The 15,833-nt window shown below is 37.3% G+C and overlaps 1 protein-coding gene across 1 annotated transcript; it reads right to left on the minus strand.

Moving 5' to 3' along the window:
- Window positions 1-158: 158 nt before the first annotated feature.
- Window positions 159-13,360, minus strand: trmt9b (tRNA methyltransferase 9B). The gene is made up of 4 exons (XM_084127187.1): window positions 13,121-13,360; window positions 6,280-6,470; window positions 5,684-5,857; window positions 159-1,824 (listed from the first exon to the last, which is right to left on the minus strand). Exons 2-4 carry the CDS (start codon window positions 6,431-6,433, stop codon window positions 866-868), a joined length of 1,287 nt encoding a protein of 428 aa, XP_083983313.1. The 5' UTR covers window positions 6,434-6,470; window positions 13,121-13,360; the 3' UTR covers window positions 159-865.
- Between the last annotated feature and the right edge of the window lie 2,473 nt (window positions 13,361-15,833).

A 15,833-nucleotide genomic window follows, 5' to 3' on the forward strand; every position in this document is an offset into this window, starting at 1 on the left:
ATTTTCAAAAAAATAGTATTCTACAAAGTAGATAATTAGTTACTTTTATGAGTAATTACTTTTTTGGCTCATTATTATTAAGAAGAAGAATTAAAATATTTCAAGCAACTGTAAAAAATTACCACTCTTTTACTAAAAAGACAAAAGAAGCCAATAGGTCAGATAAAAACAAAATATACTGCATTTATTATATTTAAGTCAAAAATACACATAAAAATGGTTCAAGTTTAAAGGAAAATGAAAGACTTTTGTTGTGACATTGACATGGTCAAGTTACACAAACAAATACAAACACAATTCACAACAACACGGCACAAACATGTTTCAATTGTTCAAGTTTTCGAGATGGAAATACATGTGCAATCGATTAATAAGCAGCCAACTAGTTAAAATCTTGTTTAAAAGCTTCAGACCACAACACAACTGCTTCATGGTAATACTAACCACACAACACCTACACAGACAAACTCGCGAAGAGCGTTCATTAGAAAACTCTAGTTATGTGCTCACATTGTTTGGTTCAGAAAAATTATGTGCTATGCTTTCTGTTCCAGGCAGGCATTGCTTAAGACAGTTAACAGTGATACACCATTAAAATCAGTGCAAGTTAAGTAAATTATTTGTAACTTTAAACTGAATGCAACAAAACTAGACTAATGCCAAATTTAGTACAACTAGCTTTAGTGTTACATTATGGACCAACACTGGTCACATCAGGGCATCAATACCTCGCTTGTTATTGCCATTGATACTGAACAGCTAATATTTAATATTAGCTCTCTGGTCCAAATACTTAAAATCTCAAACTAAAATGTTAAAAGACATCAAAAAAGATATAAATTAAACCAGACCTTTAAAATGAGATTTAAACCTTCCAGACGTGGACCTTCTCAGCCACCACGCACCAGTTGGCATGGTCCAAGTATGTGTGCAGAACATGGAGCTCATCAACATGGTTTTGGATCAACTGCGTCAGTTCTCCTTCCCTGAATACATGGTAGTACCGCAGACAAGAGTCCTTCATCTGTTCGCTGCTCCGTCCATTCATCCCCTCAGTTTCCAGGAGAGACGCTGTGCTTTCCTGCCTTCGCAAGGGCTCTTGTAGGCTTGATTTTCCATCTAGCTCCTCGTGTCCTTCAAGATTCGACTGATCCCTCTGGTAGGACACCAAGTCGGGCAGTGGAACTGAGGAACAGTCATGGACAAGCTCCACAGGAACAGTCTCATTTCCATTTCCAACACTTCTGTTGTTGATTTTATGGACCCGTTCGTGAGCGTCTGAGATGAAGACGTCTTCTTCTAGACTGGTTCTGGAAGAGGAAGAAAAGAGGCTGGACATCTGCCTGAAGAGGCCTCTACTACTAGCTCGTCGGCTTCTGCTTTCCGTCGCTTCATCGACAGGAGTTTGTAAACTGCTGGAAGAGGAGCGGGACATGGCCAGGCTGCCGAAGTCCAGCACAGAATCCAAAGATCTGGAGAAGAACCAAAGCCTCGGTTGTTTCTGCTGACTGGGGCTGATCAAGTCGCCCTCGTCCACCATGGAGGATGTGCTTTTCACTTTCCTGTGCTTGTCGCTTGAAGCGCTGTCGTCGCTGATGCTTTGGGTTCCGTTGACTCGCTGTCTGGTTCGGCCGAGTGCTCTGAGAGCAGGAGATAAAGGTGGATTGGGGTTCCAGGGAACGAAGATGTCCTGCTTCTCAAACTTGCGCCTCTTCTGCTCCATGGCCCAAACGTAAATCATGATCCGCCCTCCCACACGCAGGGTGCGAGCCATCTCTTTTATTGCTCGGATACGCCGTTCTTTGGTGGACATGTGGTGGATGACTAAGCAATTGAAAGAAATTGTGGTTATACTTTATTTTTGATGGTCCACATTTTACTGACCATAGGTAACTTTGCAACTACATGTCAACTAACTCTCATTAGAGTATTAGTAGACTGCTAGGTTAGGTGTTAGTGTTTAGGTTAGTAGAATAAGTTGACATGTACAGTAGTCAACATTTGAAGTGTATCAAAACCTTTCATCAAAGTTATACATGAATTTTGAACAATACCCATTCTTGTCTTAGGACAACTTTGATTAACTTTTTTGATCCACTTCAAATGTTGGCTACTGTAGTTGCAAAGTTACTTCCAGTTGGTAGAATATCTGTTGGGGAAGCATCATAATAAAGAGTTGGCAGATATTAAGCAGACAGTCTATTAATCTCAAAATCACTAGACTGTATATCCATGACTTAAGAATATCATTTCGGTGACACTTTATTTTGATAGTCCACTTTAGACATTCTGCTATAAGTAACTTTGCAACTACATATCAACTAACTGTCATTAGAGTACCAGTAGACTGTCTGCTTAATATCTATTAACTCTTTATTATGATGCTCCCCCAACAGATATTCTACCAACAGGAAGTAACTTTGCAAATGTCAACTTATTCTACTAACCCAAACACTAACACCTAACTTAACCTAGCAGTCTACTAATACTCTGAGAGTTGGTTGACATATAGTTGCAAAGTTACTTATAGTAAAATGTCTAAAGTGGACCATCGAAATAAAGTGTTACCGAAATGGTATTCAGTAGGGATGGTAAGATTAACCGATTCGCATCGGTGCATCGGCATAAAAGCTAACGATGCGATGCATCGATTTAAATAAGTGTGCATCGGATAAGTTGGCATTTGTATCGCGATGCATCGTTTCTAACATATTTGCATCGGTAAAAAACGATTTATTCATTTATATTTATTAGTAGATGCGCTATACTTCTACTATTTAGAAAGTAAACAATCATTTGTGACCAATATTTTATTATGTAACTGCTGCGTCCACAACGAACGCGAATAGAGCGTCTGGAGCTAGTGGTTTCCATGTTAAAAAGACGCGTTGACGCGCGTCTGGTGGTCTTGCGGCGCGATAGACACGTTTAGCATGGCGCGATGGACGCGATTTCCCTCATTCGCGTCTCATCACCATCACTCAACTGTTGCTCAAGCGCGTTCTCTCATCACCACTGCTTCAGCTGCTTCGTGAATATGACGCATCACAACACTACGGAGTGCGAGGCGTGTCATGAGAGTCACCTACAACCTTAAAGTAGGATATATATATTTGCATTTGAATACAGTTATGAACGTTTATTTTTTATTATTGTTTGTTAAAACAACATTTCAGCTGAAAAAAAAAAACTTTTTTTTTGTGAAAACCAAATCTTTTGTTTGTGAAAGAGCCATTAAAAGTCAGGCACTTAAGCTACTTTATGATTTGCTGTATGTCTGATATTTATTTTAAAATAAATAAAAGTTAACTATCTATAATTGCATAGCATCATATTACATTGAATCGCATCACGCTGAATCGCATCAAAATCATATCGCACCGCATCGTAATAGTAGTGAATCGTATCGCATCGCATCGGTAGCTGCTTATATGTATCTTTAATGTATCGTATCGTTGGCTATGCATCGAGATGCGTATCGTATCGGCCTATATATGGAGATGCCCATCCCTAGTATTCAGAAGTCATTGATATCCAGTCTAGTTATTTCGAGAAAATTACATTTTGTTATTTTGTATTTCTAAATGCTTTTGGCATATATGCAATACATTTTGTGAAACAATGTGTTATTTAGTCGAGACATATTTATGTACTCTTTTTAAATAATGTACTGTATCTTATTAATGTATAATGTAACTGTTGGGTTTCACAAAGTAGATAATTAATTACTAGTCTGTTGGTATTACATTTTTGTCTCAGTATTTACTATTGTAATGAAGATGATTAATAATAAAATAATAACAACAATATATTTTAATTAAACTAATAAAATATTATTTTTTTTAAATTATTATAAATAGTGAAAAGGGTCATTATTTGTCAGTTTTATTTAAAAAACAAAAATATATTGATTCATTAAATCAATTCCGTCTTAAAATATAATTCAATTCATTTAAATTAATCATTTTATTATTATTATCATCATCATTATTTTTATAATTATTATAAATAGTGAAACAGTAATTATTTCAGAGTTCATTTTCAGTTAGATATCAATTTAAATATATAATTTATTATATCATTTATAATTTATTATAATTCAATATTAAATTATAATAAAGTCAATATAAAGTCAATATTGTCTCCATTTACAAATTCAATAATAATAAGCAGCAATATTGTGTTTTTATCAAATGCAACGCAAGTCAAAATATAAATTTACAAAAAAAAAAATTAAAAAGGAGAAATAAAGTAATAGAGGTTTGGAACATTACAGTGACTAAATAAATTTTGGGTGAACTAACAATTAAAAAAAAAAAAAGATAGAAGATAGTGCCTCTATGAAGAACATATCTCTGAAAAATGTAAAACCAAAATCAATGCAGAAAGCCCAGTTCATAGCAGTGGGCTGTTTCGTGTGTTTAGAATGGGCTTTCAGAGTGTTTAAACCATTATGAGACTCTGATATCACCAAATGGCCACATGAATCTTCTCTCTGGGGATTGAGAGAGGTTGCCAGGTGACCCAGCAGTAAAGCCTGACAACAAATACTCCCAGGCCTCTTCCAAGAACCACTGATCTCCTGTAGCCTAGTAACACCTCTTGTTTCCTCCACCTCATAAAGCTTAAATAAACCTATATAACTGCTCCATTTTGAGTTAATAGCAGCGTTACCAGCAGATTGAAATGAAATGGTTTGATCATGGAAATACTGGTGTGTTAATGAAATGTGCTCCTATGAACATACATCCTCATCGATCATTATGCTAATGATCCCAACTCAGATCTTATCAAGCTGTAATGTGCAGAAAATGTCTGCACTAGATGTTCCTTTTAAAGCAACATGACCTTTTACAGTTCCAGTACATTCTGCACTAAAATAAAACGGATCTGCATAAAAAAATATATTTTAATAAAATGTGAAATTTATAAAAGTTAGGAATGTAATAATTTTTACAATTACCAGACCTACTCTCAGAGTCTATGGCATGGGAGGCGGGCATGCTAACAAGGACACTAAAGACCGCAGCCGCTAGCATCAGTTGAGTCTCTTGAGGCCAGGGGAGTGAGGTTTACATGCACAGCTCTTACTGGCCTATGTACGTTACTCTGGGATGGGAATTGAGAACCATCTTTAAAAGGAAAAAAAATATGGAACTGAATGCTTCTCGCTGGTTGCACACAACAACAAAAATTTATTGAAGGTATTAAAGGGTTAGTTCACCCAAAATTTTTAATTCATAACTCATTTACTCACCTTCATGTCACTCCAAACCCATAAGACTTTTATTCGTTTTTAAAACAAAAATGAAGTTATTTTAATGAAATCTGGGAGATGACGCTTCAAAAAGTGACGCTACTTTGACGCTTCAAAAAGTTCATAAAGAGATCCATATGAATTTAGCGGTTTAGTTCAAATTTTCTGAAGAGACACGATCGCTTTATATGATGAAACAAATTGAATTTAGGTTTTTATTTACATATAAACATTTATCAACTCAAACATCAGTTGTGGTAAATGGAAGTTCAAGCATGTTCACTTGACGAGCGAGAACCAATGAGGTTCATTCTCGTGTTACGCAGCACGTTTGAGCTTCAGCAAGAACCAGTGAACTAAATCATTAAGTGGAATCAAAATAAGAACCCACCTGAATGTTTTAGGACATTAATGTTGATGCCTTACCTGCAATGGAGAGCACTGAGTCAAAACAGCCGTCTCTGTAGGGTAAACGCAGGCCATCGCTGAGCTGCACCTCGTGACCTTGACTCCATGCAGAGTCCACCAACGGACGACACACGTCACAGCCCAACTTGAAGATTTCCTCATTGATGTGCAGATATTTGCCATTTCCACATCCTGTAATAATTTTAAAAATAATCAGTGCATGTCATAAAATAATTCATAAAATTCATAAAATAGTTCCTCATGGATGATTAACTGGGCTGTTTTTCCAGTGTCGTACTGTAATAACTTTGGTGCTCATTCATCCTTATTAAACTTTAATATGAATAATTGCATTTCCTTTCAGGCAACGGTGAAGTAAAAGCTGTTGACAAAGTCTCTGTGATATAACGGGCCATTACTCACACAGAGTTTTTTTTTTTTTTTTTTCAAGCAAAAGAATAAAGACAAGATTAAATGGGTCTCTTTTAGCAGTAGGAGTGCAAATCATCAGATAAAACGTGACAATGGTCGTTTACAAAGCAAGCGGGGCTGTAAAATGCTTCTGAGAGTTTTAGTTCTCATTTAGAAAATAAAGATCAAACATGAAGCCTTACCGATGTCAGCCACGATGCTGCCGGGCTCCTGCTCTAACAGGAACTGTTTGACCTTGGGCCAAGCTTTGTAGCGGCTGTCGTTGAAGTAGGGTGCGATCCTCTCGTACACGCTGTGAACATGGTCTCTCTCCAGCTGGCTGGCAGCCTCGTCCATGCTGCTCTCTATTAAACCCCACCAAGCATCTTCACCACTTAGCCAGACAGAGACAGAAACAGAGAGGGAGGAGGCGAGACACATAATCAGACCTAAATATTGAGCCACCCTGGGTTTAATGGTTTAGTTCTGCAGCCATTTAAAAAAAAAAAAAAAAAGAAAGAAAATGAATCCAATATGCCACTTTGATTGGTTGCTTCTATACAGCAGCACAATCTTATATTTATATATACCTGGGTGAACAACATGAAAACTGTCAAGAATTGTTATATTTCACCACAAAAAAAAGAAAGAAATAGGGCCATAAAGATTTTTTTTCTTTTTGCATTGAGATAAATAACTATCTCATTATAAAAATTAAATTCTAAATGTAAAACAAATTATGATGTATTTGTTACCATTTCAATTATAAATGCAAAAAAACAGGAAATGGAACACTGGAAAAACAGCCCAGTGAATCATCCATGAGGAACTAGAAGGAAGGAAGGAAGGAAGGAAGGAAGGAAGGAAGGAAGGAAGGAAGGAAGGAAGGAAGGAAGGAAGGAAGGAAGGAAGGAAGGAAGGAAGGAAGGAAGGAAGGAAGGAAGGAAGGAAGGAAGGAAGGAAGGAAGGAAGGAAGGAAGGAAGGAATGGATGGATGGATGGATGGATGGATGGATGGATGGATGGATGGATGGATGGATGGATGGATGGATGGATGGATGGATGGATGTGGTTTTCTGATTTTGATACCAAGCAAGAGTCTGTGAAATTTGGCTGAAACTGAAATGTTTCTGATTAATTCTTTATTTTCCTCCTTTTCAAGTAAAATGGTTTTGCAAATTGTTGCCCTTCTGCCACTTCTTCACAGCAGCACATCTGTTACCAGATATCCAGTACAACAGCATCATGCTTCACAATCAACACATCATATCCCCACCTCCAAACACACACTACACCTCCCTCAACAAGGACCTCACAAACAAAGCTTTGAAGAAGAAAGAGTCAGAGATTTCTGTGCTTCTATCACATCCCGTAATTGAAATGCAGAGTGGACGCCTCTTTTCAAACCGCGTTGCCCCCTCTGATCTGTTTACAAAGCCTTGACTGTCATATAACCGATACTCCTGAAACTAAAAGCATCAGCTTTTCAGGTTTTGTTTATTCATTTATTGTCAAGCATGTGACATATGGCATCAGATGAATTTGAAAAAGGGATGTGCTCAGCTGTAAAAGTAGACTAATTGCCTTTCAGAAGTGAAGTAATGGACCAATAAAAGAACATTTCGAAGCAAATCCACATACAATGCCGATCTACTCTTCTGCATTTCAATTGGCAAGGTTCAGTCAATAATCACATGGTCAGGCCAGTAAATGAATGAGACCTTCATGTGGGCCGCCAGAAGGGTTAGGACATGTCTGCAAAGAACGAATGAAGGTTTTTATCCCATTTTCACAATTACAAAAATGACCAGAATCTATAAAGGGTGGTTTTTGATTGTGTAACAAAGCCATTGTGAATAAGTAATTCACCTTTTGAGATACTTTAACGAAAAAATGATTATCTTGTTATTTATAATGCCTCAGTGGTTTGGTGTAGTCTGATGAGTGTTATGTAAAAACAGAAAGGCTCTTCGGTTGAATCACAAACTGCCCTAAAGGGGAAACTCCACTGCTGAAATCACAGATGAGCCATAAGAGAACACAGCAGCATGTGGGCTGATCGTATGTGTGTGCGATTTGACAAGAGGGTGTGTGATTTGCTGACTGAAATAAGGAAATTAAAACAGAAATGGAAGAAAAATTAGCAAGCAAGAAGATGGTTATTTTTGGAAGTGTCTTGGCTTGCATAATGTATCTTTTAAAGCCATTATAAATTCACAATGCAATTTCGTAATGCATGTTGTGAACTTATTTCCTCCGGAAATAAGTCAGGCCTCAAGGCCTCAAGTCAGGCTAACATCACAAGTTCCTCATAATTTCATCATTCAAAGCGAGAAAAATCAAGTGCAACTCACAGAACCATCAAGACTTTCTCCTGAGACTGCATCCGGACACGCGGTCAACGGCATTGCATGTATTGTACATTTAACAAACTAAACAGAGGTTTAGTAGAAGTTGTAGACACCTTTGTTAAAAAAGATGTTTTGATATAAATAAAACTGATGGTTCTTTCAGGTCTTTTTATAGCTTCATTCACCTGTTCTGTTCCAGTTTCATTCACTTTCACTTTTCCATATCCAATGTATGCGTGATTTGTGTGTATGCGTTTGTTTAGATTAGTTATGTGTTCGGGATTTAGTTAATAAAACTTGTGTAAATTCAAACAAGTGTTGATTCTGGTCCCTGCTAGTAAATCAACTTCAATTTAATGATGTGATCACAGCTACATGCGAAGAAAGAGTTATTTTTATGTGGTCACGAAAAATATCCTTTCTGAAAGTTAATAGACGGTCGATTAATCTGTTTTTAATCTGATTAATCGATTGATCAATTGGACAAACAGATTCATTGAGCTAATTTGAATTAACCTTTTGAGCTAATTTGCTACACAAAATGTTCCCTATTATGCTTTTTCGGATATTACCTGTCATGTAATGTGTAATATAGCTGTTTGTTAATGTCAAAATCTTCCAAGTTTAAAAATATATATAAATGCTGAGGAAGCTCCTGAGCAGAAATCAGATATGGTAATGAGCGTTTCATTTCCGAGACATGCAGTAAGCGGTAGGCCGACTGGCCAGACTGGCCGACTGACTAGCAGAGTAGGCTTGTTTGAAGAGACCAAATCCTTGATTGAACCGTTTCAGACACTGAGAAAAGAGGTGATGCTGCAGTGTATATAATTAATAAATTAAAGTGTTTTTTTGACCTTGGATGCATCTAAACCTATTGTAGGAGATGTCCAAAAATACAATTAGAAGCCTTTAAAATAGCATAATAGGGGCACTTTAATAGAGCCCTTTTAGAAATGAAACAATAACTGAAAAAGGCTGCATTCACATAGATTCTCTCGCCATGGCAAAATATCCGCACGACAGTTGCTTTCTGAGCAGTCGTTTTAGACTCTCTGGCCTTGAGAGTCTTGTCAACAAGCAAGCAATATTAAAGGTCGTCCAGCACACGCTGCATCAAATAAAGAGATACTCGACGCCGACCTTAAATGTCACCTAACTGAAAGATGTCAACTAGTGTCGCTCCAACACACCTTTGGAAAATATCAAACCTCCATCAAAGCAAAACCGTTTCCGTGACTTTCTCAAACCCTTCCGTTCTGAGCATTATGATTTCACCTCTCTTAGGACCCTGCACCGTTGAGCACTCTGAGGGTCCCTCATTACGAGACTATTTTAAGATCACACCCGCTGACAGAAGGATGGGAGAGGAGCGTTACGGCGTCATCACCTCGCACAGACGAGACTTAGATTGCATCATATTGTCCCTTCAATTCATTAAAATGCTCAGCTCGACAGGCCTTGTTTAAGCAGCTGCAAGGGGGATGTTTTCAGCATACTGAACAGCAGCATCTAAATTTAGAAACAGGCAATACCCGCCTGACCACTATTCTCTTACAGAGAAACAGCGGGTCTGGCTCATGGAATGAACGATAAAGAGTTTTATTGTTCAATAATATATCCGCTGATAGATTTACTACTCCATGCAAGTTTCCCATAACTGATGATTTAGAACTTAAAAAGCTCTGTCAAGATAAATCTAAGCATTGCTTTTTCTTATAAGATAAGAACGCAATAGTATATTTTTAATATACAGCAGTGTAGTACGCCTGTAGATACTAGCCTGAGTGTGCATGTCATTGTCAAGCCTGAGTAAGATGTCAGGAGCTGAACATGACGAGGCTGAACGCAGCAATATTTCCCAACTGTTCAAAATAAAAATGCTAAATAGGGTGGCCATCTGTCCGGTTTTAGGTCGCACAGTCTGGTTTTAAAATACCATGTCCTTCTACCGGCACACCTTGAGCCGGACACTCATTTGTCCTCATAAGATCATCACTATTTAAAACTTTATTCAATGGTGTATAATTAATCAATTAAAATGTAATAATTTAAAACATAGACCAGGCTAATATATGTGACGTACATTTTAGACACAATATCGTCAAAACTGAGTGTTTTGCTCCAAAATAGTTTCAAACGGAGTCAGAGCAAAATGTTTGCATCTCTGATCAACACAGTTGTGTTTCATTGCTAAAATGAGTCAGTCAATGATTCAATGACCCAATCATAAAGATATTCACTTGCTTCGTTCCTGAATGAATCAGCTGTTTTGAAACAATCGGTTGAATTAATCATTCCCTGCGTCTCAATGTCAATACTGTCCATCCTAAACAGTATGTGAGATTAAAATAAGTGTGTCCCAAACAAGCGTGCCGCACAAGCCCTGAAAAGTGAAGCCAAAACGTCTCGATCGCCCCCTGGTGACTGGTCCTAGTATAGGTCATAAGCCCCGCCTCCCCGTGTTATTCAACGGGACGTGAGACCAACTAAACAATTAAATTACACTTCAAATATCTTTTTTCCAAAGGTGGTTTCTTTCATTTGCTGTCGTTTTTATCACGCTGATGTAAGTTCAAGTGTCTGTTTCAAAAATAAGTTGGTTTTTAGTTAGTTACGTGATGCTATAAAAATGGTGGTGTAACGTCATGATTGACAGCTGATTGACAGGTTCTCCGAGCGAAGTAGTCACTGAAGCACCAACGGACATTTTTTTCGGGATCTTCGGAGGACTGAGGAGATTGTATTTACTTTATTTTAACACGCCTCTTGTCGTACTGCAATCAATTTTTTAAAAAGTGTGCAGAATCCTCTCTCCCTGAGTGCATTCTGCGAGAGTGAGGGCGGAGCGTTGATTTCGTGGCTTTACTTCCTGCTCACTACTGCGCAGGTCTGGTCCCGAGATCGCTACTGCGCAGACTCAAGTTCCAAGATGTCAGCGCCATATCGGGACACTGGCGGCTTCAGTTCTCACCAATGGAAGAGAGCGAAGGGGCGTCGTCCATCTTTTTTTACAGTCTATGGTCCCAAAGCATAGTATGTTGAAAAGAGTATGCCAGAAGTACCCAGATGGCTATTTCCGGTGGATTTTCAAAGTGTGGATCCGTGCTCACTATAACAGCTAATATTGCCCACAACCCATTGCACTTTGGGGGAGGATTTGGTTCAGAACTACAAACACGAGTAAAAAGTGTTCAGAAAACTACAAAACATGGCAGATGTGCGAGAACGACGGTTAAGTAGAGAGGTTTAGATAAAGGAGTTTGAGTGACTAATAATCAACATTTAAGCTGATAAAAAAATATTTATTTAATGTTATCCGTGTTATATTTCAACTGCAACAACAACGTGAACTTTTATAAAGATCCGTTTGGCCAATAACTTTTAAATGATTTCCGCATGAAAGACCCGGGACAGCAGATCAACGTGCTTCTGCATTTCTCTCTAATACAGTAGGAAATTTAATTAAATGGAGGATTTTATCTTTGACAAGATGATTGACAGGTCAGTTTACGTGACAGGATCTAAGCGACAGAGAGCAACCGTTAAAGACGCTATTTTATGACATGATAGTATGTCCCAAAGCTTGTCTACTCTTTTGCTACACACTCTTTTCTTCACAAAAAGAGAACATACTTTTAGGGCGTAGTATAAGTAGGCCTAGGTGAATTGAGATGCAGCAAATTAATTAATGATTCACTTATTAAGAAAGTGACTTGTTGCCACCTACTGGCGGTTTTAGTTTAATATTTAAATTATAATAAATATTCTAATTGCATTTATTTATTTATTATTCATTTTACTAAGCACAAAAAAATATTTATTTCAGTAAAAAAAAAAAAATATCATGTTATATTTTTAAGTAAGTGGTGTAAAAATTACTCCGCGCAAAACGAACCATTGTGTTAAGTTTGGTGTGTTGCGGACCGGGTACCGTGGTCCGCTCTGTGGCAGAAAGTCCTGGGCCACTTTTTAGTCCCAGTCCACCCCTGCATATAACATGTACAGCAATCAGCAAATGTACATGATGTCATCAGTATTCTCAAAAGTGCTTGATTAACATAAGTGTGTGTGTGTGTGTGTGTGTGTGTGGCCTGGTAAACCCTACATTATGGGGACAAAATGTCCCCACAAAGCGAAATCCTTCTCCTTGTGGTGACATTTTTTGGTCCCCATGAGGAAAACAGCTTATAAATCATACTAAGTGATGTTTTTTGAAAATGTAAAAACTCAGCAAGTTTTCTGTGATGGGTAGGTTTAGTGTAAGGGGATATAATATACAGTTTCTACAGTATGAAAATCATTATGTCTATGGAAAGTCCCCATAAAACATGAAAACAAAACATGAGTGTGTGTTATGCGAGTGATGCACATATGTTTATACAATACACATGCGCACATATTAATGTACATGATCTCTCAGTTAAATAACAGGAAATCAGGTAAGTTACTTGATAATTCATTCATTCATTCATTCATGTTTGGGAATCATTATGATATGGACACATCATCATGTTGATTCCTGACGAACCTGTATGACTAAAGTTTAAACGCCAACAGAAGAGCTTCTTCAGGAAGGTAATTTTCAGGGATAAGGGATAACAATCAATGCATTTGTTCCAGTCGAAAGTTTTATCCAATGTATATTTGCAACGCAAGAATCAGAGCCGTACATTCTATGAATCAAACCTACCTTTCCCCTCTCAAGGCTGCAGTCGCAGAGACATCAAAACCGACGGGAGGTTGTTCCTGTAATTCGCCACATATTATTCACGTGAAAATAAAACACAATGGATAAAACATCGACACCCCACACAGACTGTGCAAACGACCGGCTCAGGGTGCACACTGAGGATGTGTTAATAAATACATGCTCACTACACTCGACCCCTAATCTGGAGTCATGTCCGATTCGCGAACAAATAGGAAATTCATATGAACCGGTTCTTTTTAATGATTCGGTTGAACCGATTCTCAAATGAATACATCTCTTACATGAAAAGTTCCTGATTTTTCGGGAAGTTACTGAATAAAGTGTGAATAAAATGGTTGACTGACTAAGTGGTTGATGCAAATTTTGGCACAATATTACTCAAAAAGGTTGGAAAAACACTTTTCAACACCAAACTGGAGCGCACAGATAGCCTACTAAACTAAAAGCTCAAACCCATTCAAAAACTTAGCCATACACAGAAGCATTTAACTATAAATGTCACTTGTGGGAATTCCGGGAACAATGTGATTAATCAACGAATTGGATAATTTCAACAAACCAAACGAATCGACTCGTTTAAATGAATCGAATATCGCTATGTACTACTAGACGGATGAGGGAATTTAATGAGAGCGCAGGGAACACAGGACTAGTGCGCGGCGTAATATCCCCCACTCCGATTGGTTAGCACAGTCACGTGACCCCAACACAACAATACACACTGTGACACATGGCAAACGATTGAGGCTAAGCAGGATTTTCATTTACTTAAGGATGATTCAGACTTTTACTACAGTGTGTTATGCGAGACAAAAGACAAGTGGTGTAAATAAATAATAGTTAAACAGCTAAAAAAAACTAACTGTGATTTGCAGGCTACATACTAAAAGCTGTAAAAGGAAGGATAGATAGATAGATAGATAGATAGATAGATAGATAGATAGATAGATAGATAGATAGATAGATAGATAGATAGATAGATAGATAGATAGATAGATAGATAGATAGATAGATAGGCAGGCAGGCAGGCAGGCAGGCAGGCAGACAGACAGACAGACAGACAGACAGACAGACAGATAGATAGATAGACAACTGCCAGTGTGTAAATGGCTGTTAAGAGCCTTTGCTTAAACCAACACTGAATTGTTTGTCTTATTTACTTAATTCTCATTTGCAGTTGGCAGCAAGTAGAGTTCTTCTTACATAGTGTGGGTGTATAAATGCATGCAAATGACAGCCCTGCACAAAGCTGTTATAATTGTACAAAAAGGCTTCATGTTGCTAAGTTAAATGCAGTCTAATAGATTTCCAGTTTTAAAGTACCGGTAAATGCCACACAGCAGCTGGTAAGCAGACGGTGGGTGCGTGAAAAACAATATTTGTTACCTCTTACAAAAACATGTTCTGAAACGGTTTGCTTTTAACCAAATGCTCAAAAAACTTGAAATGATATGTAAGCAGACTTACAGAGCAACGAAAAGGCAGTTGAAAGCATAAGGTTTATATCATTTGCATTTGAAAAGATGGATTTCGGATTGAAACAGGTTTTGCCTAATAAGAATTTACACCATGGACAGTGGCCTAAGTTTCAGTGGCCAAACAACTCAGTACCTGTACATTCTGTTTGACCTTATGATGTACTGTATGTCTTCATTTATTTGAATTGCCTCAGTCAATATATATATATTTTTTAATCTGGATCTTCTGGACAGATGTTCGCGCGTCACAACACACACAGCACGCCAGTTCTCTTTTGCATCTTATGGCGCTTGAATGGTTTAACCCTAAAACTGGCAATGTGATCTGGGTGTAACATAGTTTTTGTCGTCTTTTTTGGGGTGTAAGAATGATTTTTTCATCAAATCCTTTTATCATTTATCACAGCCTGGTCTGTCTTGAGTATGCTGGTCACATGATTTGTTTAAAACATTTTGTGATTAATTAGTCAGCCTGACCTAAATCCAACATGGCTGCCAGTGGTGCATGACATTCATATTTTGAGATAAGTTAATATTAATCTTACTTTTCTTTTGAAAAAATAATACTAACACTGCTAACATTAATTATGAACATTGTCTTAAGGTGCTGAAAAAGAAAATGTATAAAAATGTTGTTCATGTTGTTATTTAGCACGTTTTGAAATATGTTACACCTGAGTCACATTGCCACTTTTGGGTATAAAAAAGGGATTAACTTTGTATTCATTTTTGTAACAATCTTTGTATTCTGAGGTATTTTTTTTTTTTTACAAATTATAAAATGTACAGGTTAAACTGATACAGCCTGTCTGTCTTGAGTATGCTGGTCACATGATTTGCTTCAAGTTATCTGTGATCAATTAGTCAGCCTGACCTAAATCCAACATTTATTACCATTATACCCAATTTTTTTAAACCATTTTTATGGTAACGCAAGGTCCGATTTCAAAACGGTTGAATCTTGAGTTTGTAAGCTTTCCAATGATATATAATATGTCAACATTATATGAGTTGAAGTATAGGATATAATTGTTTTAAACATGCAATGGCAGTTACAGTTATAGATTCGGTCCTTTTTTTATACCCTGAAGAGGCAATGTGATCTGGGAGTCACAACTCATAAAATCCAAAATACATAACATTTTTCAAAAATTCTTTTGGATATGATTTCCAGATGATATAAAAAATGACATGAAATTATTTGTTGCTTATCA

This window comes from Abramis brama (genome assembly GCF_963993115.1).
Source record: "Abramis brama genome assembly, chromosome: 10".
Lineage (NCBI taxonomy): Eukaryota > Metazoa > Chordata > Actinopteri > Cypriniformes > Leuciscidae > Abramis > Abramis brama.

Coding starts and splice junctions, on each gene's coding strand:
- trmt9b (XM_084127187.1), bottom strand. CDS start 6,433: ATGGACGAGGCTGCCAGCCAGCTGGAGAGAGACCATGTTCACAGCGTG. Junction 5,858..6,279: donor CAGCATCGTGGCTGACATCG/GTAAGGCTTCAT, acceptor AAATTATTACAG/GATGTGGAAATGGCAAATAT. Junction 1,825..5,683: donor CTCAGTGCTCTCCATTGCAG/GTAAGGCATCAA, acceptor TCAATTGCTTAG/TCATCCACCACATGTCCACC.